Source organism: Acomys minous (genome assembly GCF_964271855.1).
Source record: "Acomys minous genome assembly, chromosome: 20".
Lineage (NCBI taxonomy): Eukaryota > Metazoa > Chordata > Mammalia > Rodentia > Muridae > Acomys > Acomys minous.
In genome coordinates, this window is record NC_140502.1 from 8,331,229 (window position 1) to 8,358,117 (window position 26,889).

General features: G+C 50.7%; 1 protein-coding gene across 3 annotated transcripts; it reads left to right on the forward strand.

Moving 5' to 3' along the window:
• The first annotated feature begins 23 nt into the window (after nucleotides 1-23).
• Nucleotides 24-25,281, forward strand: CACNG8 (calcium voltage-gated channel auxiliary subunit gamma 8). 3 transcript variants are annotated; one of them, XM_084769966.1, is made up of 6 exons: nucleotides 24-51; nucleotides 1,059-1,205; nucleotides 4,064-4,537; nucleotides 21,241-21,324; nucleotides 22,069-22,209; nucleotides 24,384-25,281. In XM_084769966.1, exons 3-6 carry the CDS (start codon nucleotides 4,360-4,362, stop codon nucleotides 25,151-25,153), a joined length of 1,173 nt encoding a protein of 390 aa, XP_084626092.1. In that variant the 5' UTR covers nucleotides 24-51; nucleotides 1,059-1,205; nucleotides 4,064-4,359; the 3' UTR covers nucleotides 25,154-25,281. The 3 variants fall into 3 exon arrangements, with proteins under 3 accessions (XP_084626092.1, XP_084626091.1, XP_084626093.1); XM_084769965.1 differs by lacking the exon at nucleotides 24-51 and having other exon boundaries at nucleotides 259-1,205; XM_084769967.1 differs by lacking the exons at nucleotides 24-51; nucleotides 1,059-1,205 and adding an exon at nucleotides 1,952-2,051.
• The last annotated feature ends 1,608 nt before the right edge of the window (nucleotides 25,282-26,889 follow it).

The window sequence follows — 26,889 nt, forward strand, 5'->3', positions numbered from 1 at the left end:
TGACAACAGGAAGAGGCGGTGGCGGCGGCAAGCCATGCTGAAGAGATGGAGGCTAGTGGGGGTGGGGGTGCTGGCTTTGAAATGGGGGCGGGGGTAGGGATCAGGAGAATGGGGGGGGGGCGCGGGTGGAAGGGGGCAGAGGTGTCCGCTATCTCTGACCTCCTAGTGCATCTGAGCTGGTCCCCTTTCCCATAATCAATCTCTCTCTGTGTTCTCTTCTCTCTCTCTCTCTCTCTCTCTCTCTCTCTCTCTCTCTCTCTCCCCCCCTTGCCCCCATCCCCAATTTCGTCCTCCCCTTCCCCTGTTCCTTTCCCTCTTTCCTTCTTCCTAGTGTCTCTCTTCCCATCTGCTTCTCCTCCCTTTCCTCTGGATCACTATCTCTTATTTCTATTCCCTTCTGTTGCCCAGACCCCGACCCCCCTATTCCTCTCCCTTCCCCACACCCTCCCCTCGCTTCCCCCTACCCTTCAATTTCTCCCTTCTCTCTTGCTGCTCTCTCTTTGCATCTTTTCCTGCTTCTGTCCCCTTCTCTCTCTCTCTCTGGATATTTCTCTCTGTGTGTGTGTGTCTCCTCAACTTCCTTCTGTTACCAGTCACTGCCTCCCCCAAATTCTTCCCTCCCCCACCTCTGTTCTCAGTCTTTGGGTCTCTCTCTCTGTCTTTCCGATTCTCCTCGTCTCTCTCTCTCTCTCTCTCTCTTTTCCGTCTCCCTCCCTCTCTGGATCTGCTTCTCTTCTTCCTCAGCTTCCTTCTGCCGCTCAGACCCTGTTCCCCAACCACTTCCCTTCCCGCTCCCCCCACATCCCTCTCCTCTCGGAGGCTCCCCCATCCCTCAGCAGCTCCCCTCCCCCTCCCTCCCTCCTCCCTCCTTCTCTCTTCCAGCTCCGCACTTTACCCAGCGACACGAGAACCAAATTGTCTCCTCACCTTTTTTTTTCTTTTTAATCCCGACCCCTCCCGTCCCGACGGCCCAAGCTCTGAGCTACCCCAGATCCCCTCCCCCTCACTCTACAACCCCCGTTCTTCATACGCCTCCTCATCTCCATCCCCTCAACCAGGTCGGACGCCTGGGTCCCTTGCTGCTGGGGGAGGGGGAAGCTGCAAGCACTGGAAGCCCAGAGGTGTTTCTGGGGGGGAGGCTGCTGGCAGCACGGGCTAGACGTCTCTCCCCAGTGCATCGGAGAGTTGACCTATCGTTAACTGAGGTGAGAGATCTTTTTATTAATCGGAGGTGGGTGGGTGTAGAATTAAGGTTCTGTGAATCCCCTTGATTCTGGGGGGGGGGGGGAGAAGCTAGCCCCTCAAATGGAAGACTGTGACCCCCTTCTCTTCTATCCATAAGCTTTAGAATTGGGGGGGTCCTCTATTTCTTTCTCCTTTGCAGATGGACTCAAGGAAGAGTGCCCCAAAGCCAAACAGATTGTCTCTCAAATGGACAAAAATGAAAAGCTCTTAAAATCTTTATTGGTTGGGGGGGGGGGGAAGTCCCTCCCGGTCCCTTTTCCCTCTATCCCAGGTTGTAGGGCCCACCAGGCATGGGGAAAAGGTACATGTTGGGGTCAGAGCTCATGTGTGTGGAAGGAACAATTTGTTAAGACAGTGGAGGTGGCTGCTGTGGTAGTGGTGAGGGGCACCGGCATGTCCAGAGGCAGGAAGAGAGAAACTCGGTTTGGGTCAGGGGCCAGCCTGGAAAATTAGAAAGCCGACAATGGGCCCAGGAAGGGGCAGTGTGTGTGTGTGTGTGTGTGTGTGTGTGTGTGTGTGTGTGTGTGTGTGTAGGCAGGAGCACACGTGTGGGGCACTAGGCCCCGTTACCATGGAGACACCCCCCATAGACAACCTTTCTCAACATCCCCCCCCCCCCTCCTAGGAGCAGACCCAGTCCAGGGCCAGCTGGTGGGGGCGGTGGAGCCAGAGAGGAAACTGGGGAGGCCAAGGTCACCCTGTACTAGGACCTGGGGTTTCTAGTGGATGCCTTTCGTCCTCGGAGCTTCCAGACTCTTTCCTACAGGGGGGTTTGGAGAAGAAGTGAAGGGAAGAGGTTGAAACAGGTGAGGGAAACACACGGCAGGAAGAGGCACTATCGTGGGGTCTCGTAGAGCATAGAAGTGAATGGGCAGGCAGGGAATGAGTTATCCCTGAGTGAGAGTTGTAGTTTTTGTAGCTTGCTTTCTGTCGTCTTCTTCTTCTTCTTCTTCTTCTTCTTCTTCTTCTTCTTCTTCTTCTTCTTCTTCTTCTTCTTCTTCTTTTGGAGTTGGTGGGGGTTAAGTTCTTGCACAGGTGAAATTGTTATGGGGAAGGGGCCAGGGATGCTCCAGAGAAGCCTGCCATGCCTTCCTCAGAGGGGATTTTTCCTAAGTGGGAGATGCTGGAAGCTGTGGTGGGTGGAAGAAATAGGCAAAAGGGAAGGGGATTCTCTATGATTTTTTTTTAAAGTTGAGAGGGCATGTTCTAATACATGGAAGAGAGTGTGGGGTACAGTCACCTGGGAGGATCTGGAATTGGGGGATCCCTTGTGGTGTAGATTACTGAGGCTGTGGTGAAGCATCTCTGCGGACAGTAAGAGCCAAGGCGTGCTGGGCAGAACAGGGGAGGGCAGTTATGTTTTTGGACAGGTTAGATATTAGGAGGACATTTGTGAATGGGAGGAGGCTGGGGTCTGGAGAAGCAATTGCCCTGGGTATGGACGGAACCTTGCGGAGCTCACAGAGTGAAATTTTCTTAATGGAAGAGAAAGCAATAGGGATGGTGAGCTTGTGTTAGTTGTAGGGGGAACAGAGGCCAGGTTCCAAATACTTTTAAGCAAGACTGAGAGCGAGGAGTTTTCTTTGAGTCAGAAACATAGAGGAGGGGAGGTCACTGGGGTTGGAAAGGAGATGGATGAATGAGCCACGGAGGATGCAGGAGGGACAGGAGGGGGCCCGAGTGGTGGAGGGGGGGGGTACAAGTCTTCCAAATCTAGGGGATTTGGAAACTGCCCAAGGGCCTTGACCGTTTCTCGGACCCATTAAGTTTTGGGGTTTCTCAGGTAGGAAGGAGTCCAGGCCACCGGGTTTTTATTCAATCCTCTGGCACTTTTGAAGATGTGTCCGAGGTGTGAAGCCAGTTCCCGAGACACAAAGACTGAGAGAGAAGAGAGGCCCCAAACAGAGGAAACGGTGGAGGTGTTGGGGCCATGGAGGGGATACTGTGCTCCTGTGAATAGTGAGGGTCACTTGGGAAGACTTTTGTTTGTTTGCTTAAGTTAAGGGGAGATGGAGGGATTTATTCTTCCTAAGTAGAGAAAATTATAGGAGAAATGCCCAGTGTCATTGAGTGACAGAAACAGGAATTTGGAGGGAGGGAGGTATCCTGCCAAAGAGGAGGGGAAAAAAAAAGAAAAGAAAGAAAAGAAAAGAAAAAAACTAGAAAACGAAAACCACGGAATTAGCGAGCATTTTTTTTTCTTTAGATAGTGTGTCAAGTAGCCCAGGCTGGCCTCCAACTTGGCCTTGGCTGTGTAGCCAAGGATATCCTTGAACTGACCCTCCTGCCTCTACCTCCCGAGGCAGGGATTACAGGCATTTAGTACCATGCCCCGTTTATATTGTGATTGGGAATCAAACCCGGGTTTTTAATGTGTGCTAGGCCAACACCTACCAACTGCATCTCCAGGTGACAGCGTGGCTCCTAAATTGGAGAGAAACTGGAGGCAAAATTGGAGACATACGGGTCATCCTTTCCTGAGCAGTGGTCCTACAAGGTGCAGGGGTGTGTGTGTGTGTGTGTGTGTGTGTGTATGTGTGTGTGTGTGTGTGTGTGTGTGTGTGTGTGTGTGTTGCTGTGAGAAGGCTGATAATGGGGAGTCTACGGAGTGAACAGAGGCAGGAGGAGATAGCAGTGGGGTTTGAACCGAGGGGTGGATCCGAAAGAGGACAGTGGTGATCACAGCAGAAAACCCGAGGGGCCTGGGTCATGACCTCTGAGTATATGGCTGATGAGGGGTAATCTTTCAGTTTTCATGGGGGTAGGGGAAAAGGGCCATCTCACAGGACTAACTCACCCTCTCTTTTGCCTCCGCCAGCTGGAGACCATGGCTTTACTCTGACCTCCGCCTCTGCAGCCACCTGCTCGCTGGCCCTCCCCCCCTCCCTTCTGGCCCCTCGAGGCCCCCCCCCCCAGCTTCTGCCTGTGCTGTGACCCCCCCCAGCCGCCGGCACGGCCCCGCCTCCGCTGCCCCGGTGGTGGCCCACGGCCCCCCGGTTGCCCGTAGTCAAACTGGAGTCATTGAAACGATGGAACGAAGAGAGGGGTTTGTGGTGTGAGAAGGGCGTTCAGGTACTGCTGACCACCGTTGGAGCCTTCGCGGCCTTTGGCCTCATGACCATTGCCATCAGCACCGACTACTGGCTCTACACACGGGCTCTCATCTGCAACACCACCAACCTCACGGCAGGGGACGATGGACCGCCCCATCGTGGGGGCGGTGGCTCCTCAGAGAAGAAGGACCCTGGAGGCCTCACGCACTCAGGCCTCTGGCGGATATGCTGCCTGGAAGGTAGGGTGCAGGAAGGGCCTTGGCTGGCCACCTCTGCTGAAACCTGTGCCTCCAACAAATTGACAGCTAGTGTTTCTGAGTCTCCGTTCCGAGGCCTTGAGGGTGTGCTTCCCAGTTTGGAGGTGCTGTGATTTCCACGAACCCCTCTGCTCTCCTGCCCAACCCTCTCCTGGGATTCTCTCTCTCTCTCTTTAAAAAAAAAATTGATATTGTATCTATCTGATGGGGTTTTTTGTTTGTTTGTTTGTTTGTTTGTTTGTTTTTACCAGCATGTTCAACTATGCACCACATGCATGCCTGGAGTCCTTCGAGGCCAGAGGAGGGTGTTGGAGCCTCTGGAACCCGAGTTATAGATGGTTGTGAGCCGTGTGGCATTAGCATATATGTATTTGTATGTGTCGGTGGTTTTGCACACTTTGCATGTGTTCAAGTACCCAGTGGAGGCCTGAAGAGGGCCCCTGACACACCCAGAGTTAGTCATAAAAGATTGTTAGCTGCCTGATATGGGCGCTGGGAACTGGAGTCTGGTCCTCTGGAAAAAGCAGGGCGCGTTCTTCAGTGCTGAGACGTCTCTGCAGTCCCCGTAAAACCAACCTTCCTTTTTTTCCTTCCTTCCTTTCGTGCAAGCTCCAGTGTGCATGTGGAAGTCGGAGGGCAACTTGCAGGAGTTGATAATCTGGGTTCCAAGCATGGGAACTTGCTCGCGATGCTTTTAGCAGCAAGCACCTTTACCCACAAACCATCTCACCAGCCTTTACCTTTCTTACCGTTTCCCGTCCTGTTTGGCTCGGTAGGGTCCCAGAATTAAAACACTGCTAAGCTTTCCGACCTCCCCTGGTCTCTCTTCTTCTTCTTTGCTTCTCCTCACTTGCAGCCCTCAGATCTTCTCCCATCTGGACTTCTCCCAAGTGTACGACGTGGTCTTTTCTTGTTCTCATTTATGACTTGGCCTCCACAGCTGTATGCCTCCCTCAAGCAATCTCCTGGGGCGCTTTCTTTCTTGGCTCTTGCTACTCTCCTTTCTCCTTCCAACCTGTTTTCTTTTCTTTGTGCTGTTTTTCTGGCTCAAACCCCTCCCCTGGCCAGGCCCCTCTTTCTCCAAGACACACACCTGCTGTCTCCCCTGTTGGCTCCTTTGCTAGGGCACCCTCCGTGTCAGTCATCCTTTCGTGTACATTTCAAGTATACCTTTGATGCATATAGAGGGGCTGGTGGGACCACTGTCTGTCCACTTTATCGCCCTCATCTGCGGCACTAAGGATACAACCTCGAAGTTCCCTGTCTACTACCAATAGGCTGAAGTTTTTTCTTTCTTTCTTTTCTCTTTTCTTTCTTTCTTTTTTTTTTTGTTTGTTTGGTTTTTTTTTTGTTTTGTTTTTTGTTTTGTTTTTTTGAAACAGGGTTTCTCTGTGTAGCCTTGGCTGTCTTAGACTCACTTTTTAGACCAGGCTGGCCTCGAACTCACAGCGAACCGCCTGCCCCTGCCTCCCAAGTGCTGGGATTAAAGGCATGCACCACCACTGCCCGGCTCACTTTGGTTTTTCATCTGTCTTCTTTTCCACACCTGACTCTTCTGTCCCGTCAGATCGCTCACCTCAAGTGAGGAATGGGCGGGCTTTGAAGAGGAGTCCGTGGAGGATTTCAAACTGAAAACCAAAGTCAGTTGCCAGTGTTTCAAAGCAGGGTGAGTGTTCTGTGAAGATCTTGACTTCTGACTTCTGGCTCCTGGCGAGCCATCACAGAAGATCTGACCTGAAGGGCCCCGGGTTCTGAACTGACCCCTACCGGCCCAATTTGAGTAGCAGACACTTTTTTCAGATCTGGTTAAGGCGTCACTCAGCTGACGTAGACACTTGTGCTCACTCTTTTTTGTTGTTGCTGTTGTTGTTTTGCTTTGTTTTTTATTTTTTATTTTTTTACTTTTTTTTTTTCTTCACTTCTGCTCACTCTTATCCCATGCCTTCTCTTCTACTCTGTTGCCCCACGCCATATCCCCCGGAGGCTATGTCACTCGCGTCCACTCTCTGGCCTGACCAGGCATGAGGCACAGAGCCAAATATGGGAGTTTGCACCTGAACCCTCCTCGATTGCAGTGTATGCTGTTCATTCATCCACTGGCTCACTCATTTATCCATGTTTATCTATCCATCAGTTTTTATTGCCCTTAAACTGGGTAGCAGGCTCTGAACCTTTTAATTTTTTGTTTGTTTGTTTGTTTGTTTTTCAAGACAGGGTCTCTCTGTGTAACCTTGGCTGTCCTGGACTCACTTTGTAGACCAGGCTGGCCTCGAACTCACAGCAATCCACTTGCCTCTGCCTCCCGAGTGCTGGGATTAAAGGCGTGCAACCACCACGGCCCAGATAAATTTTTTGTTTTTTATTTTTTTTTTAAAGATTCCTTTATTTACATATATGAGCACTCTATTGCACGTATGCTGGCATGACAGAGGAGAGCATCAGATAGAAGAGAGCATCCCCTCCCGTTATAGATGGTTGTGAGCCATCATGTGGTTGCTGGGAGTTGAACTCAGGACCTTTGGAGGAGCAGCCAGTGCTCTTAACAGCTGAGCTATCTCTCCCGCCCCTTGAACCTTTTAATTTTGTGTGTGTGTGTGTGTGTGTGTGTGTGTGTGTGTGTGTGTGTGTGACCAGGCTGGATGTGTGTCTCAGGTGTGCATGTAGAGGTCTGAGGAGAACAGAGGAGTGTGGGGGTCTCGTTTGTCTCTTTCACCATGTCAGTTCATGGAATTGAATTTAGGCTCTTAGGCTTGCAAGCAAGAACCTCTATCCACCCAGCCATCTCCACGGTTCTCTGGGTTCTTTTTGTTGAGTCAAGAGCAACGATGAGTAAAAACATACAGATCTCTGGCTTAAGTATCTTTCATTCTGGACAGAGAGAGAAAGAATAACAAGAATAAAAACAATTAGGAAGACGCAGAAACGTGAAGAGGGAACCATTACAGTTGTACACGCTGAGTTCATCAGGAAGGGCTGGGAGGAGCCAGGCGGTGGTGGCACACACCTTTAATCCCAGCGCATGGGAGGCCGAAGCAGGCAGATCTCTGAGTTCGAAGCCAGCCTGGTCTATAGTTTGACTGTATAATTTGAGGCCAGGAGAGCTAGGGCTACACAGAGAAACCCTGTCTCAGTGGGAGGAGGAGGAAGAGGAAGAGGCTGGGAGGAATTGTCACCCAGCAGTTGACTTTGGTTGGTGGCTTGAAAGAAGTGTCCTTGGAGACACGTGGGCATTATGGGCTGTGGATATGGTATTGCAAAGCCCCCCCCCCCAGGTGAGCGTGAATCTGCCCTGTGTTTGGCCGCCAGTGGGGGACCAGCGTGGCTGTGACACAGTGAGTAAGGGAGGAATGTCTGGTCAAAGAGATAATAGGCTCTTGATCTCACAGGTTCATACGTATCCCACAGAACATTCGGCTTTCGCTTGGCAGTAAGAGCCACTAAATGTTCCGGACGGAGACGGAGAAGCCATGCGAGCTGGCTCTAAGTTCTAGCAGGCTGGCTCTTGCTGCCGCTGCCGAGAGATGGCTGAGGGGAGGGTGGAGAGACAGAGGATGTGGGAGCCTCGGCTTGGATTCATAGCGTATTCCAAAGTTGCCCGTGGGAAGGCATTGCTGTTGGAGCAGTTGTGGGATCTGAGAGAAAGGGAAGGGCGAGGGCCGCCTGGAAGGTGGGGGCTTCTGAATCTCAGCCCTCGATGACATTTTGGGACTGAGGATGGGTGGGTGGGGGGAGTGGGGGGGGGTGAGGAGGCAGGTCGGGGGAGCTGAGCTGTGCATCGTGGGATGTTGATCGGCTTCTCTATCCTCTGTCTAGTCCCGCCCCCCATCCCCCCCCACCCCCAACAGTTGTAACAACCAAAATTGTAAATTGTCTCTGTAAGTTGTCTACATTCCCCTGGGGGATAAAAATCACCACAGGGCAGGTGAGAACTCCGAGGTGGTGTTGCAGCTTTGGCCAGAGCGCTAGGCAGTGGGGGAGGGGGGAAGGCGCGCGCGGGGGGGGGGAATATCTGCTCCCCCACGCTGAGATGGGGAAGCACAAGCATCGTGTCTAAATTCCTTTACTTTCTCTTACTTAGCTCATCCTTAAGGAGGCGTATCATGGGCTCAGTTGTGAGCGTGTCAGATTTAGAATGGCTTGCTAAGAAATAATACCTATGCCGGGAGAGGCGGTACCCCGAAGGGCTTACGGCATGCATGCGGCACGGCGATTATTTCAGGCTTTGCGGGGCACACGGTCAGTGTTGCCACTTCTAGCAGGAACAGCCCTACTACAAGGAGAATGTGGGTGCGGTGCAGCTGAGCGTCGTTCGCGGACACTGGCCTTTGAATCGCATGCCCTCTGCTTCTCTCTACCCTCTCGCACCTTCCCCTCCTCCTTCCCTCTCCATCGCTCCTTTCTGTGTGTTTCGCTTTGGGATAGGGTCTCAGATAGCCCAGGCTGGCTTCTAACTTGCTATGTAGCCACGGATGGCGTTAACTTTGATTTTAAAATAGGAAATCTATGCAGACTCTTTTATATTTATTTACTTGTGTGTGTGTGTGTGTGTGTGTGTGTGTGTTGCACACACATGCATCCATGACCACGTATGTTGAAGTTAGCAGATAACTCGTGGTAGTTAATTTTGTCTTCTCTTCCTACCATGTAAGTTCCAAAGTAGAACTCAGGTCATCAGATTTGGCTGCAAGCACTTGTACCCAACGAACTGTTTCCATCACCCAAATGTGCTCTCTCCCTCTCTCATTTTAAAAAAGATTTATTTATTTATTGTGTATACCGTGTTATGCCTGCATGTACCCTGCATGTCAACCACAAAAGGGTGCCAGATCTCATTATAGATGGTTGTGAGCTACCTAGTGGTTGCTGGGGATTGAACTCAGGACCTTTGGAAGAGCAAATGCTGGGATTATGGAATGCTGGGATTTAAATGCTGGGATTACAGCATAAGTTCCTACACCTGGCTTGTTGTTTTTGGAACAGAGCTATGTGATGCAGCACAGGCTAGCCTTGGACTCACAGCTGTCCTCCTGCCTCAGCAGCCTAAGTACTGATGAGATCATAGACATGAGCACCACACCTGGCTTCCCTCTCCCAAGGTCTTGTGCATGCTAGGAAGACATTCTATTCTTTTTTTTTTTTTAAGATTTATTTATTATTTATACAGTCTTCTGCCCACCCGTGTGCCTGCCCACCACAAGAAGGCACCAGATCTCATTACAGGTGGATGTAAGCCACCATGTGGTTGCTGGGAATTGAACTCGGGACCTTCAGAAGAGCAGCCAGTGCTCTTAACCTTCGAGCCATCTCTCCAGCCCGACATTCTTCTATTCTTGAGCTGTGTCCTCAAACTTCTTTTTATCTTGAGACAGCGCCTCACTAAGTTTCCTAGGCTGGCCTTGAACTTGCAATCCTTCTGTCTCAGCCTCCCAAGTAGATGTAATAAAAGGTCTGTGTCAGAAGGTCTGGCTGAATTTCATGCCATTTTACATGCCAGGAAATCGCGCTCTTCCATGATACTCTCTCTCTCTCTCTCTCCTTTACAAACTGAAGGAGCCAGTCTCAGTTAGGTTTGGCTTGGCCCATTTTTTGGTCCTTTCCTCTCCTTGTTCTAGGCGATGAGAGATGTGGTTTGGGAGGCTGGAATCAGGGAAGCAACCTGGCTGGAGGTTTCAGTGTGATGAGCAGCAGCACATCTAAGAGAAAAAGAACAAACGACTAAGTTCATAAAGGGCTTGTTTGGCAAACACAAGGACCTGAGTTCAATTCCCAGAACCCACACAAAAAAAAACCAGACAGGATGGCAAATGCTTGTAATCCCAGCACTGAGGAGACGAGAGCATTGTTGATGCTGGCTGGCCAGCCTAGCCTCTAGCAGGAGGCCCTCTCTCAAAGGAAGTAGTATTCCTTAGCATGACCCACACACAAACACAAGAAAAATCAAACAACAACAAAAAAATTGAAGCCAGACATGGTGGCCCACTTGTATGATCCTAGCACTCTGGAGGCCATGGCAGGATCTCTGAGGCAGGATCCACATCTCAGATGGGCTTTGGCCACCTAGCAAGACCTAGTCCTGAAAGAAAGCAAAAAAGCCAAAAAACCAAAAAACAAAACAAAACCCTGACAGTCAAAAGGTATTTTAATTTCCTTTCTGTTGTTATGACAAAATACTTTGTAAAAAATATTTAAAGGAGAAAGGGACTTTTTTATCTTATAACTCCAGGTCGCAGTGGATTGTTGTAGGGGAAATCAAGGCAGATACTTCAAATAACTTGTCACATCACATCCACTGTCGAGAGCAGAGAGAAATGAATGCATGCAAGCTGCTGACTTGCACACTAGTACTCAGCTTTCTCTTATATACAATCCAAAACCCCAAAGCCCAAGGAATGGAGCCACCCAGAGTGGGCACATCTTGCCACCTCAATTAAGACAGTCTGACCCGATCTAAGGACTCCCTCGTTGTGTCTCTCAGGTGGCTCTCGGTTGTGTCCCGTTGACAAACAGAACCAGACAGCATAAAGGGTTAAAGTCTGAGGGGGCTAGAGAAACGCCTCCCCAGATAGTTGAGAAAGGATCAGGTGTTGAGTTAAAACTGGGGAAGTAGGTAATGCTGTAAGGAGGTTAGTGTGCCAAGGAGCTGGCTTGTAAAGGCTGACTTGACTGTTACTGTAACTGCCACTCATGTGTCACTCAAATAACCCTGGGAAAGAGCTACTGCGACTGTGACTACCCCCAAGAGTAAGGAGTAGCTCAGAGAAGCACAGTGTCTCGCCCAGAGTCACACAGTTGACACACCGTAGCATCTGAATCGACACTAAGGTCTGGAACAAAGCAACAACAACAACAACAAAACAAAAACAAACAAACAAACAAACAAACAAAACCCCACCAGCTTCCAGCCCACCGGGGATTCAAGTGTATAGAAGGTAGACCCTCAGTGGGTCTTGGAATCTGGGTCTCTCGGTCTCTGTCTTCCTGTGTGGTATCCGAAATGGGATAGGATGTTGCTGTTGAGACTTAAACCCTAAACCCTAAAGCAAGACAGAGGGGCTTGCCTTTTGTCTGCAGCCTAGAGCAGTGGGACCTTGAGCTGTATGGATTTTTCAACTTTCCCCAGTTTCATTTCCGTTATCGCAAAAGGAAGATCCTAATAATGTCTTGTTCACTAGATTGGGGGGATTCTGCATTGATATGAGTAAGGCACATAGTAGGCCAGCAGGTGCTGCAATCCTGGCACTGTTGTTTATGTATCTCTCTCTCTCTCTCTGTTTTTTTTTTTTTTTAGACAGGGTTAGTCCTGGCTGTCCTGGACTTGCTTTTGTAGACCAGGCTGGCCTCGAACTCACAGCGATCCACTTGCCTCTGCCTCCCGCGTGCTGGGATTAAAGGCCTGTGCCACCACGCCCAGCTCATGACTCTTTCATTACTAGTATTTCAAGGGATTAAATCCAGAATCCTTCCTCCCTAAGCATTCAGTATTCCTCAACAGAAATATAAATTGTATCATATAATTAATTTTTTTCTAGTAGCTACATTAAAAACAAATAAAAGGTACAACTGGGGTGTGGCCCAGTGGTATGTCACTTGCCTGGAATCCGCCATTGAGGGGCTGGGAGTGTGGCTCAGTACAGAGCACCTGCCTAGAGTCCTCCCCATCCCCCAAGCCCCATGAAGGCTTGGGGGGGGGGGCAAGGTCCAGTGGTAAAACATTTGCATAGACTTCACCAATAAGGGCTTGGCCATGTAGCTCAGTGGTAGAGCACTTGCCTAGAACTCACTAGCAAGGGGTCTGGCAGTGTGGTTCAATGGTAAAGTGTCTGCGTAGAATCTCCCAGTAAGGAGCTAGGGGTGGGGAGCTTGGTGGTAGGGTACTTTCTTAGAATCTACTGGGGAGGCTCCCTGGTGTTGCACTTGGTCTCCATGCCCAGCCGTAAAACCCAAAACCAGGTGAACTTAATATTTAAGCAAGTGTGACCAAAATATCTCTTATGATCAAAAGTAAAAACATTACTCCTCCCTTCCATGCTCCCTCATTTCCTCTTATTATGAAGCCCAGTGTATTTCCCCCTCATCGTCCATGCCTACTGCTTTGTTGGGCGGTGGGTATCCACACTGGCCAGCTATGTTCCAGCCCCTTTCTGGGAACTCTCAGCTACGTTCCCAGCTCCTCCCCCCGGGGACCCAACAGTCTAGACCCATGGCCCCGTTTATCGCCGCTGACTCTGCAAACCCCTGTGTTCAGCACTTTGCCTGCCTTATTATCTCGTTGGGTCTCAGCAATTGTACCACAGGGAAGGTCAGAGCAGGAAGCTGGAGGCCTGAGAAGGGAAAGTGACTCAGGCTGGGGCCCCTGCAGCGTGAGGCATGTGAGGGACGCAGCACGCTGGACTTCTTTTCAGTGTCCTGCCCACAGCTGTGCGCTGCCCCTTAACCGTCCCATTCTTGTACATTAGGCAGGCCCAAGGCTTGGGGAGCCACAGTTCCACCGTCATTTCCCTGCCAGGAGACTGAGGATCGGCTGCCTTCTGTTTCTCAAGAGTTGCACTGCCGGGACACGGCAGGTCTGGGAGGGGAGTCTTGAGAAGTTAGCTAGGAACTTTGTGACGTCCTGGACTTGGCTGCAATCGAAACTTCTCCCTAGGATGCAGCATCTGTGTGGCGTGGGGCAGCTTCTTCAGCACTCGGTGCCTCTGTGTCCTCATTTGTAAAGCAAGGATCACCCTGTTACTGTAGACTTTAGAGGGCTGTGCAAAGTATTGAGTAAGTTAATGGACCCCTCCCCACCCCCCTACCCCCGTCTAATGCTCAGCTGTGACAGGTACATGGTTAGCCAAGAGAATATTGTTATTAACGATGTGTTAGATTCCTTATTTTATTTTATTTTTATCTCATTGACTTATTTTTGTGTCTTTGCATGAGTGCAGGTGTCAGGGCAACTTGTAGGAGCCTGCTGTCTCCTCCTACCATGTGAGACCTGGGTTTCGAACTCAGGTCCTCAGGTTAAGTGACTTTACGACAAGCCATCTTACTCACTCATCCCCCACCCCCCTACCAACCCCTCCCCCCCTTTTTTTTTTGAGGCAGACTTTCCTGTGTCTGTTAGTTTTTGCCTCCCATCTGCTGTAACAAAATACTCCAGAAAATCAGCCTAACGGGTGCGAAGTTTCTTCCCCCCCCCCCCCAGACAAGGTTTCTCTGTGTAGCCTTGGCTGTCCTGGACTCGCTTTGTAGACCAGGCTGGCCTTGAACTCACAGCCATCCACCTGCCTCTGCCTCCTGAGTGCTGGGATTAAAGGCGTGCGCCACCACGCCCGGCTCGCGGAGTTTCTTGAGTTGCCCCCTGACTCCAGGCTACAGTCCAGCATTGTTGGGGAGCCAAGGCAGCGAGAACTTGAAGCAGCTGGTCACATCCCAGCCACGGTCGGTCGGGAGCAGAGGGCAAATGGATTGATGCACGCAAGCTGGTACTCAGCGCGCTCTCTCTACTTAGCTATGTCTGTCTGTTTGTCTGTCTGTCTGCCTGTCTGTTTTATCTACATTTGTGTGGAGGATAACTTATGATCAGAACCAGTTCTCTCCTTCCACCATGTGGATTCCTGGTATCAAAACCTGGGGGGAAAAAAACAAAACAAAACAAAACAAAAAAAACAACAACAAAAAAACCCAACCCAGTTATCAGCCTGCACGGACAGTGCCTTCTTATCCGTTGAGCCATCTTGCTGTCCTTCCTACCCTCTCCACTTTATATAGTTCGGGATCTCTTGCTCTGCTCATTGCTCAGGGAGATGGTGGTCTCACTCACAATCAAAGTTTTGTTTTGTTTTTTTTTTTTCTTCGCCTTCTATCATGTGGGACTCAGGGATTGAACTGAGATCCCAAGGCTTGGCTGTAGGCACCCTTACAGGCTGAACCATCTCGACAGCCAAATTATACAGCTTTTGTTTGTGCCGCTGGCTTATTTCACTTAGTGTCATAACCTCAAAGTTCTAGGTTCCTCCCTCTCCCCCTTTTTAAATTAGAGCCAGGTGTGGTGGCACATGCCTATAACCCCAGCACTCAGGGAGGCACTGACAGGTGGATCTCTGTGAGTTTGAGGCCAGTCTAGTCTTCAAAGTGAGCTCCAGGACAGCCTAGGCTACACAGAGAAATCTTGTCTCAAAAAAACAAACAAACAAAAAGGTTTTTTATTAGCATTTGCTAATGATACACAGTGATGTTTTGTTTTGCTTTTGTTTTTTCGAGACAGGGTTTCTCTGTGTAGCCTTGGCTGTCCTGGACTCACTTTGTAGACCAGGCTGGCCTCAAACTCACAGTGATCCACCTGCCTCTGCCTCCCGAGTGCTGGGATTAAAGGTGTGCACCACCACCGCCCGGCTCACAGTGATGTTTTTATTGTGAAGGTTTTATACATGCCACAATTCCTTTTTTTTTTTTGGTTTTTCGAGACAGGGTTTCTCTATGTAGCCTTGGCTGTCCTAGACTTGCTTTGTAGACCAGGCTGGCCTCGACCTCACAGCTATCCGCCTGCCTCTGCCTCCCGAGTGCTGGTATTAAAGGCGTGCGCCACCACGCCCGGCACCACAGTTCCATTTTTTCAAATGGAATTTTCCTCTTGTTGTTTTATTTGCTTGTTTGTGGTTTTCCTTTGTTTTGTTTTGTTGAGACGTGGTCTCTCTGTGTTCTGGAACTCACTATGTAGATCAGGATGTTCTCCTATTTATAGAAATCCTCCTGCCTCCGCCTCCTGCCCCCCGCCCCACAATACTAGGATTAAAGGTCTGTATCACCATGCCCAGCTTGGAGTGGTTCTGAAAACAATATTGTGTAGTCCAGGTGAGCAAGGAGCTGCCTGAGGTGACCTTGAACTCATGATGCTCCTATTGGGAGGACAAGCTTATGTGCCATCAGCCTGGTTTAGAAGGTTCTAGGGAATCAGACCCAGGATCTCTGGTGTAGTAGGCCAACAGTCTATGCACTGAGCTATGTCACCAGCATAATTCCTTTTTACAGACTGAGGAATACACCATTGTATTTAGACATTTCATCTAGTTTGTCTTGTGAGTTCATCTTAGGAGAATTTTGAATTATCTTCACAAGGTAGTAGGCAGGTGCTGCTGGTCTTTAACTCATATATAGCCTAGGGTGACCTTGAACTCCCAGTCTTCCTGCATCCAACTTTTCAGGTGCTCGGATTGCAAGGCATCATGGTTGTTTTTTTTTTTTAATTTATTTCTTTATTATTATGTATACAATGTTCTGCCTGCATGTACACCTACACACCTGGAGAGGACCCCACATCTCATTACAGACAGTTGTGAGCCACCGTGTGGTTGCTGGGAATTGAACTCAGGACGTTTGGAAGAGCAGGCAGTGCTCTTAACCTCTGAGCCATCTCTCCAGCCCACCATCATGGTTTTTACTCCCACCCTTTGGCTACCAGGACTGATGCTGCTGAGAGCACGATCCACAAATTATTCTTCACACCGCTGTTTTCAGCTCTTTTTGGGTTGAAGTCCAGAGGAAGAGTGGCTGGGTCACGTGGCATGATTGATTTTTTTATTGTATTTAAAAAGTAGATCTATTTATTTCATTTTAGGTGTACGAGTGTGTCGTCTGCATGAACGTCTGTGTGCCACATGCCTGCCGGGCACCCTAAGCGATCAAAAGAGGGCATCGGATCCACCGGAACTGGAGTAAGGGATGGTTGTGAACTGCCTGCCATGTGGGTGCTGGGAACTGAACTCACGTAATTTGCAAGAGCACAGAGTGCTCCTGACCACTAAGCCATCCCTTCAGTTCCCCCGTGTTTAACGTTTTGAGGACCCCCACACACCGTACTTTGTCCCACAGTGGCAGCACTACTACACTGTTTTCCTGCCAATGGTACACATGAGTTCCACTTTCCTCACGTTTACTGCCTTCTTCTATGCCCTCTGTCACCCTGATGGACGCCAGGAGATCTCTGAGGCTGAGCGTGGCAATGCACACTTACCACCCCAGCACTCAGGGGTGGGGGATGAAGAGAGACAGTGATGAGTTTGAGGCTAGCCTTGGCTACACAGTGAGACCCTTCTCTTCCCACTAAATGACTAGTGACGTTGAATATATGTTTTTAAATTTTAGGGGTGGTGTGTGTGTGTGTGTGTGTGTGTGTGTGTGTGTGTGTGTGTGTGAGAGAGAGAGAGAGAGAGAGAGAGAGAGAGAGAGAGAGAGAGAGAGAGAGAGAGAGAGAGAGAGAGAGTGCAGTACTCATGATGGCCAGAAGAGGGTGCCAGATTTTGCTGGAGCTGGAGTTAGAGGTGGTCTTGAGCTACATATGTGGGTGCTGAGTGACAGAACTCTGGTCCTCTCCAAAAACTATGACATGTTTTTAACTGCTGAGACATGTTATTAGCCCCTAACATCTTTTAAAGAAATTTTGCATTATGTTTATTGATTTTGTGTGTGTGTGTGTGTGTGTGTGTGTGTGTGTGTGTGCGCGCGCGCGCGCGCACTTGTGTGCATGGTCACTTTTGGGTATGTGCATCGTAATGAACATCTGGAGATCAGAGGATAATTTGGGGAGTTGGTTCTCTTCTTCCACTAGGTGGGTCTTAGGGATGGAACTCAGATCATCAGGCTTAGTGGCATGCTTCCTTGTCACCCCAAAATCTTTTTATTTGCATCTTGGCCTGTTCATTCATTACGAGCTTTTTTCTCTTTCCAGTCTTGTACCAAAAGCTGATCTCCAACTTGCTATATAAGCAAGGTTATCTTTGAACTTCTGTTTTTGTTTGTTTGTTTGTTTGGTTTTGGTTTTTTCAAGACAGGGTTTCTCTGTGTAGCCTTGGCTGTCCTGGACTCACTTCTCCAACTCACTAGCCTCGAACTCACAGCTAGCCACCTGCCTCTGCCTCCCAAGTGCTGGGATTAAAGGCGTGCGCCACCACGTCCAGTTTATGTGGAGCTGGGGATAGAACCTCTGGCCTTGTACATGTTAGGCGAGCACTCTACCAACGGGGCTACATACCCAGCCCCTCATTACAAGTATGTATTAAGCATTTACTGTGGGTGATGCAGTATTTGGGCTATTGAAGATGCAGTGATGGACATTCAGGATGTTGGCAGTCTAGTGGTGTGTGTTTGATGCTTTCTGCTTCCTTCATCCACCAGTGATGAACTGCTAAGCCTTTCTGTGCCTTGTTTCCCACATCTGGACAATGAGCACTGTCTAGGGTTTCTTTCTTTATTTTTATGTATTTGAGAGCCCTATCTGTATTCCAGAAGAGGGCATCAGATCTCATTATAGATGGGTGTGAGGCACCATGTGGTTGCTGGGAATTGAGCTCAGGACCTCTGGAAGAGCAGCCAGTGCTCTTAACCTCTGAGCCATCTCTCCAGCCTCCTGTCTAGGGTTTTTATTGCTGTGATTAAACACCACGACCAAAAGCAACTTGGGGAGGAAAGGGTTTATTTCATCTTACAGTCTGTAGTCCATCATCCAGGGAAATCAAGGCAGGAACTTGAGGCAGGAACCTGGAGGCAGGAGCGGAAGCAGAGACCATGGGAGTCGTAGTGTTTACTGGCTTGCTTGCTCCCTGGGACTTGCTCAGCCTGTTTTCTTATAGCACCCAGGAGCAGCAGCCCAGAGGTGGCACCCATACCAATCATCGGCCAAGAAAATTCCCCATGCACTTTCCCGCAGGCAAATCTGGTGGGACCATTTTCTCCGTTGAGCCTTTTCTCTTCCAAAATGACTCTAGCTTGTGCGAAATTGACACAAAGCTGACCAACACAGGGTATAATGGATAACATTCAGTTATGTTCCAGGCAAAGAGTATTAAATCTTTTTATCTGGATCCTATTATCACATCATCAAGACAATGAGCTAGGTCCTATTCTTTTGATTTTTATATGTGAGGACTCAGAAGGAATTAATATATATGTGTGTGTGTGTGTATATATATATGTGTGTGTATATATACATATATATGTCACAGAATAAGAATGGTATAGTCCAACAAAAACAGTAGGATTAAAAAAGAGATTTATTCTTATTTTCTGTCTATGTATGTTCTGCCTCTATGTATGTATGTATGTATGCATACCCACTGCACACAGAAACCAGAAAAAGGTATTGAATCCCCGGGAACTGAAGTTAGTGATGGTTGTTAGATGGCACGTGAGCGTTAGGAACCCAACCAGGGCCCTCTGAAGAGCGTCAGTTCTCTTAACCACTGCACCCTCTCTCCAGACCTCAAAGTGGATTTTTTGTTTTTGTTTTAAAGATTTACTTCTTTACTAAGTATACAGTACCTGCATGTACACCTTCAGGCCAGAAGAGGGCACCAGATCTCATTATAGATGGTTGTGAGCCACCATGTGGTTGCTGGGAATTGAACTCAGGACCTTTGGAAGAACAGACAGTGCTCTTAACCTCTGAGCCATCTCTCCAGCCACCAAAGCGGGTTCGTTTGTTTGTTTGTTTGTTTTTGTTTTCGAGATAGAGTCTTTCTGTATTAGACTTGGCTGTCCTGGACTCACTTTGTAGACCAGGCTGGCCTCGAACTCACAGCGATCTGCTTGCCTCTGCCTCCCGAGTGCTGGAATTAAAGGCGTGCGCCACCACACCCGGCTAAAGTGGTTTTTTTTTGTTTTTTTTTTAGCATCAAACATTTGGTCTGTGCATGATACCTGCTTTATCTCTTTTTAATTACAGCTTAATTAATTAATCAGGGGCACAGGATGTTCTCTTCATCTATGATGTAGGTCCCAGGGATCAAACCTAGGTTGTCAGTCTTGACAGTAGTACACACACGTGTGTGTGTGTGTGTGTGTGTGTGTGTGTGTGTGTGTGTGTGTGTGTGTGAATGCATGCAGAAGCCATAAGAGGACATCGGAGGTCCTGCTGGATCCACTCTCAGTCTTTACTTCCTTGAGACAGAATCTCTCACTGAATCTGAAGCTACATTGGCAGGCAGCAAATCCCAATGATCCTCCTGCATCTGAGCCCTTGCCTCCAGCACTGGAGTAATAGGTACATGTGACAGTGTCTGGGTCTTTAAGTGGCTGCTGGGATTTGAACTCAGATCCTTACGCTTGCACCTCAAGTGGTTTTACCCACTGAGCCACTTCCTAAGCCTCTACGTTTGCCTTTCATTGCATATCAAGTGTGTTCACACAGGAAGCAAACACTTAAAAACATCTGGGGTTTCACAGCTTACTCTTTCTCAGACTCATTCTTTCCAGTTTTTTGTTTTGTTTTGGGACAGGGTTTCTCTTGTAACTCTGGCTGTCCTGGACTCAATCTGTAGACCAGGCTGGCCTTGAACTCACAGAGATAGGCCTGCCTCTGCCTACCGAGTCCTGGGATTAAAGGTGTGCGCCACTACACCTGGCTTTCCGGTTCTTTTGTTTATTCCCATTTCTTCCCCTGTGTCCTACCTCTTTCTGCTATCTTTATAGTCACTCATTATTTCCTCCCTCCCTCCCTCCGTCCCCTCCCTCCCTCCCTCCCCCCTTCCCTCTCTCCCTCCCTCCCTCCCTCAAGGCATCCTGGAAGCCAGGCACTGAACCACGCAATGGTAGGGATGCACAAGGTAGAGATACACGGCGTCAGACCGTAGGAACTCAGAACTTTATTCAGGAGACAAAAGTCTCTCTGATGCACGCACTACAAGGCGCAGCTGAGAGAACTGTTAGCCCTAGAAAAGTGAACTGGTCCAGTTTGTGTGTGTGCCCTTGAATTGTCTCTTCAGAGTAACTATCACATCTGCAAAGACCCACAGGTTGGAGGGAGCTTGGAGTTGAGAATAAATGTTCTTATGCAGTTTTCTTTCCCTCTCTCTCTCTCTCTCTCTCTCTCGAATAAATGTTCTTATGCAGTTTTCTTTCTCTCTCTCTCTCTCTCTCTCTCTCTCTCTCTCTCTCTCTCTCTCTCTCTCTCTCTCTCTCTCTCTCTCGAGCTGTGTGCCTCGGGCAGTCAAACAGAACCTGTTCCCAGAAATGAGATAGATAGGTTCTAGCCGGGTGGGAGCCCGAGGATCGGAGAGAGGAAAGGGTGACACTGCAAGATAATCTTTGGTTTCTCAGGAAATGCAGTTGTTTTCGGGGTCCCCGGTTTTTCCATGCATTTTCCAATCCTCTCAACAAGCTTAGTGTAGAAGTATGCCTCGACATGGCGGCGGCCAACACGGACTTCCTTGCAAGGGAAATGGGAAGCCACACGAATGGAGGGCAAAGGTCTCTAATAGTGGGTCTTTGGAAGGATGTCAGCCTCCGAGGTGTTTTCGTTTTCCCTCCTCCCCTTTTCTCCTAGTTCCTCTTAAGCATCCCAGGCTGGCCTCAGAACTCTGTGTAGCCCAGTGGCCTTGAACCTCCCATCCTCTTGTTCCTACCTCTGGCGTAGTTAGTACACCTTGTGCCACACGCCTGTCCTTTCCTATTTCTACCCCGCCCCCACCCTCCTTCGGTTAAAAAAAAAAATCCTTAACACAGGTGAGAAACAGATCTAAGGGATGCAAAGTTTGCCCAGACACCAACTGGGGTACTAGGATTCCTACCTAGCCCAAAAAGAACGCGGGGGCGGGAGTGGGGTCGGACAAGAACATGCATTGAGTAGAGGAGGGTCTTCCCTTCCCACAACACTAGGGTCGCCCCTCCCCTAACTCTGAAGACGCCCACCGTCCCCATCCCCTTTCTAGGACTGAAAAGAGGTGTCTGCGTGAAGATCAACCACTTCCCGGAAGACACGGACTACGACCACGACAGCGCAGAGTACCTGCTCCGTACGTGGGGGTTCGAGGATCCGGGTGGGATCAGCAAGGAGGCTGCGGATACTTGGAAGGAGAGGGACGGAGGAAGGGACTGGGCGGAGCTTGATTAGTTCCTCAGCCAATCCAAGTCCAGATGCTCAGCTCCACGGCCCAGAGGGGCAGGCCGGGGCGGAACGGAGGGGAATCCTGGATGGTGATAGGCTGGATGGATGTCTATGGCCCGGCAACTTTATGTAGTAAAGGGTTGTAGATTGGCTGCTGCCCGGGTCGGGCAATCTGCGGCCGAGACTGACTACTCTCGTGGAGAAGCTTGTGGTGCGATTGGGCTGTTATCCTGGGAAACGTGGCAAAGCCTTAATGATGATTGGCTGCTTTAACGGGGCTCAGAAATCATAGAATCTGTCGAGGCATTAGTGGAAAGGGAGTGAGAGGAATAAAGAAAAAGAAGGGGGGAGGGGAAGGGTGAACACGCAAGGAGGGAGACAGGGATGAAGACAAGGAGAGAAAGGAGTGGGAGAAATGTGATAAAGATGCAGAGAGAAGGGAGGGGAGATTGGGAAAAAAATCAAAGAAAGAAACTTTACAATCAGGAGGGGGAAATGAGTCAAAAAAGAACTAGAGTGGTAGAATTAGCGAACTAAATTTAGCTAAGTGGAGAGGGAAGCAGGCAGGAGGCGCGGTGGGCCCAGGACGCAATGGCCCGCCTGACCGCCCTCGCTCTCTCCTCCCGTTCTCTCTCTCCTTTCTTTCCCTCAGGAGTGGTCCGGGCCTCCAGCATCTTCCCTATCCTGAGCGCCATCCTGCTGCTGCTCGGGGGCGTGTGCGTGGCTGCCTCCCGCGTCTACAAGTCCAAAAGAAACATCATCCTGGGCGCAGGGATCCTGTTTGTGGCAGCAGGTGAGAGGCAGAGGGAAGGGATGGCGGGACCCCCCATCCCCGCTCACTGACGCGCGTGCGTGTCTGCCCGTGCCTGTGCACGTGCGACTGCAAAGCGGGGCTGCCCCAAGCGCCCCCTGGGGACTGGAGCTTTTTCTAGGCTCTTCTCGAGCTGCACCACCTCCGCCTGGCTAAGGTTTAGGTTTAGTCTTTCAGCCTGCATAGACTGGTGTCTGTGAGTGAAGTGGGAGGCAAGGAGTTTCCCCAGCTACCCTAGAGACTTTAAGGGGAGGCGTCTGGGAAGGGGGAGGGGACCTGAGACACTTGGAGTCTAAGGATGGGGGGGGGAGGGTGGGACTGGCTTTAGGAAGCTAGGCATTGGAGGCGGGGTGGGGGGTGGGGGAAGGGGAGTGGGCGTGTAGTCCCGAAAAGAGGCTGGTCCTTAAAACCCCTCTAAGCCAAAGGTTCTCAACCTGTGGGTCGCAACCCCCTTTCACAGGGGTCACATATCAGATATTTACATTACGAGTCACGACAGTAGCAAAATTATAGTTATGAAGCAGCCACAAAAATAGTGTTATGGTTGGTGGGGGGGGGGAGGAGCCACAACAACACCAGGAACTGGATTAAAGGGTCTCAGCATTAGGAAAGTTGAGAACCACTGCCCTAGACCCAGGAAAAGGAAACTGAAGGCGCCAGGTGCGGAATAGGCTAGGCTTTGTCTATTTGAGGTGCAAGGCCATTTTCTGGAAAAGCCAAAAGGAGAGAGATTATGCAAGGCGTAAGAGATGATGTTGCGTTAGTTGGTTACCGCAAAGAGCTACGGCCTTGGGTTGTGGATGTGACTGAATGCACACCCCCCCAGCCAAGCATAGACCCGATGTAGTGGTTGCCTGAATAGAATCCAGGAGGATCAGAAGGGTCAGGGGCATCCTTGGCTACGTAGAGAGCTTGAGGTCTGCCTAGGCTTTGTGAGAGATCTCAAAATAAAGAACACCCCCCCTAAAAAAAAAACCCAAACAAACCCCAAACCTGTGTCTAGTGTAGCAGACACAAGACACACTCATTAAGGGAAAGATAGGACTAGAATGCAGAAGACTCCCGTTCTTCACAAGGGATGTAGTTTAAGCAGGTGGAAGTGAGCCTTGCTTAGGTTCTGCCGGATGGTTCAGACCAGTGGGCACAGGGAGATTAATGAAGAGGCGGATCGCTGTGAGTTCGAGGCCAGCCTGGTCTATAAAGGGAGTCCAGGACAGCGAAGGGTACACAGAGAGATCCTGTCTCCCCCTGTCGAAAATAGGGGGTTTATACTTTGGACAGGACCTGTAAACCGAGTCTGGGACTACCTCACAAAAAGTAGATTTGAGACCAGAGGGCCTAGGTGTGCTGGGGCAGAGTTTAGGCCAATGGAGGCTCACCAAGAAGGGGCAGGGCCTGTACTGCCTGGGTGTCACCTACCTGGGGGAGGAGTCAAGGCTATTAAGACAGGTATGGGCCATTGTCAAAACTCTTCAACACAAGGCCTGGATCACACAGGGGTGCAAATTAGACACATATAGGTGAGGCCAATGTAACTGAGAGAGGGTCTGGGCCAGGTAAGAGAAGGGCCAACAAGGTTAACTAAGGGATGGATGGAGCTAACACAAAGGGCAGAGGCTAGCTCTCCAAAGGCAAGTACTTCTCTCAGTGGAGGAGGGGCTTAGAGTTCGGAAGTGGGGTTTAGACCAGCGAGGATGGGACTTAGATTCCCAAAGATGGCTTTTACACCAATGGGAACCAAGCTTGGATTCCTCTGCTGGGGTTTTGACGATTGGAGGCTGGGCTTAAATCCCTGAGGTGGAGTTAGGCTGTTGGAGTGGTACTTAAAACTACTTAGAGGTCAAGTTCAGACCAGTGACCCTAAATTAAGAGTGGGGCTTAAACTCTTGGGTGGAGTTTAGCGAGCAGGGCTTAGACTGCGGGGTAGGGTTTAGAGCAATGGGGCAGGGCAAAGTTTAGGACAATGGGGTGTGGAGCTTAGACCAAGTGAGCGGGACTTAAGATTTCTGACTCCTGAAGTAGTTTTTTTTAGCCCAGTACGTCTCAGAGGTTAGATTCCTAGGGTGGAACTTAGCCCATTTGGAGACCTGGCTTAGACACTTGGGGGTTTAAGGCGGCCACGGCCTCGTGGCTCCCACATAACCGTCTCCATGCAGGCCTGAGCAACATCATCGGGGTGATCGTGTACATATCGGCCAACGCGGGCGAGCCGGGCCCCAAGAGGGACGAGGAGAAGAAAAACCACTACTCCTACGGCTGGTCCTTCTACTTCGGCGGGCTGTCCTTTATCCTGGCCGAGGTGATCGGCGTGCTGGCCGTCAACATCTACATCGAGCGCAGCCGCGAGGCGCACTGCCAATCTCGCTCGGACCTGCTCAAGGCCGGCGGCGGCGCGGGCGGCAGTGGCGGGAGCGGCCCCTCGGCCATCCTCCGTCTGCCCAGTTACCGCTTCCGCTACCGCCGCCGCTCCCGCTCCAGCTCCCGAGGCTCCAGCGAGGCGTCGCCGTCGCGGGATGCGTCTCCCGGCGGCCCCGGGGGCCCGGGCTTCGCCTCCACGGACATCTCCATGTACACGCTCAGCCGCGACCCGTCCAAGGGCAGCATGGCTGCCGGGCTGGCTGGGGCCGGGGCCGGCGGCGGCGGTGGCGGCGGCGGCGGCGTGGGCGCCTATGGCGGGGCGGCCGGGGCCGCGGGGGCCGGCGGGGCGGGCTCCGAGCGGGACCGCGGGAGCGCAGCGGGCTTCCTCACGCTGCACAACGCCTTCCCCAAGGAGGCGGCGTCCGGCGTCACGGTCACGGTTACCGGGCCGCCCGCTGCGCCCGCACCCGCGCCGCCCGCTCCTGCAGCGCCCGCTCCGGGGACCCTGTCCAAAGAGGCCGCCGCGTCCAACACCAACACTCTCAACAGGAAAACCACGCCCGTGTAGGGGGCGCGCGCCCTCGCGAGGAGCTGGGGGGGCGGGCAAAGTCCGGGGCGCGTGCGCGGGCGCGCGTGCAACGAGGCCGCCGGATCGGAATGCCTCACCCCAAGTTCTATCCCCGCAAGCGCGCTGGACACCGCTGGGCCTTCTAGCCCCTCCCCGCACCCCTCCATACCCTCTATCCCCCTGGGCGTGGGGAGCCCCGTCACGCTCAGAAGCAGGGACCCTTGGGGAGGGGGACGGGACGGGAAAAGGGGCTCCGGCGTTGGAGCACTGTCTTTTATTTTTGTGTGGGGGGGCGGATTTCAGGGGTGGGAGGGAGGGCCGTGGTGTTTTTTGCAGTTTTGAGATGTTTTCATTTTAAATGTTTTGCTGTGTGCATGTGGGGGCGGGGCGGGGGGGAAGGGGAGGGACTCCCAGCCCAGCCCAGCCCAACTCCTGGAGAGGGGCTCCATAACACACGAATATAGAGTTACATCTACAACTATATATACACACATGTTCTGTAAAAAGAGACATAGGCCAGCAGAAGGCAGAGGCCAAAGGGACGCGCTGACATTTAGTTCACTTTTTCATTCATCTTTCGACAAGGGCTTATTATGCACCAACTGTGTACCAGGTGATGGTACAGAAGGTGGTGCAAGGGAGGAGAGGACATAAACGCAGGCGCATCCGTTCGTCCATTCCTGGAAATTTTGTGTGTGTGTGAGCGCGCGTGTAACCACTAGGCATTGTACTCACCGCTGAACAGTCAGTAGGGAAGAAAATATTGTCCCTGGTGTCTTCACAGAGTCATGTATGTATCCAGTAAATGACACTTAGAGATGTAAAGGCCCACTGGGGCCGTAGCTCACTTTGTAGACCACTTGCCTAACACAAGCCCTGCGTTCCATCCCCACCGTTGCATAAACTGGGTGTAGTGGGGGGCACATCTGTAATTCCAGCACTTGGGAGGTGGAAGGTGAAAGCACGGCCAGAAGTTCAAGGTCGTCCTGCACTGATTATTGAAATTTGGGCCAGCCTGGACTAGGAGACTCTTGCATTTTTAAAAAAGACACATGACTGCCTGGAGACTTACGGAGGACCCGGTTTCAATTCCCAGCACCCACATGGCAGCTCACAACTGTCTATAACTCCAAGGTCTGACACCCTCACACAGACATACATGCAGGCAAAACACCAATGCACCTTAAGGAAAAAAAAAATAATAAAGGCACATGATGGGGGGGTGGAGGTCTGAAATGCCACAGGGAGAGGTAATTAACTCATTTTGGGGGCGGGGTGAGCAGCTAACTACATTGTTTTAAAAAAAATGGTACTAGGTAGTCAAACCTGGGGTGAAGTGTGCCAGGCAGAAAAATTAACATGTCAAGTTCCCAGGACAGGAAGAAGCTCCCAGGATGTCCTGAAGTGTACCGAGTCAGGTATGGTTGGGCGGCGAGCCTGGAGACAGACTGGTTGGAGACTAAGTGAGAATTTATTATGAAGTCAGTAAAAGGACCACAAAGTGGCTTAATGCGGGGACAGAACACAAAGACAGGAACTCCGAGGTAAGAGTTAAGAGGCAGAGGCCCCATGCGGGAGGCAAAATGCCCTTACGCAAACTCTGGATCTCAGGCGCGGCATCTGGTTCACTGGATTCTGGCGGTTGGGTCTGTTTTCTGTTCATTCAGCCACTCACCTAAACTCCCAAGCAACTACTAGCATTCTGTGCTGTGTGAGTTGGCAAATGGGGTGACAGA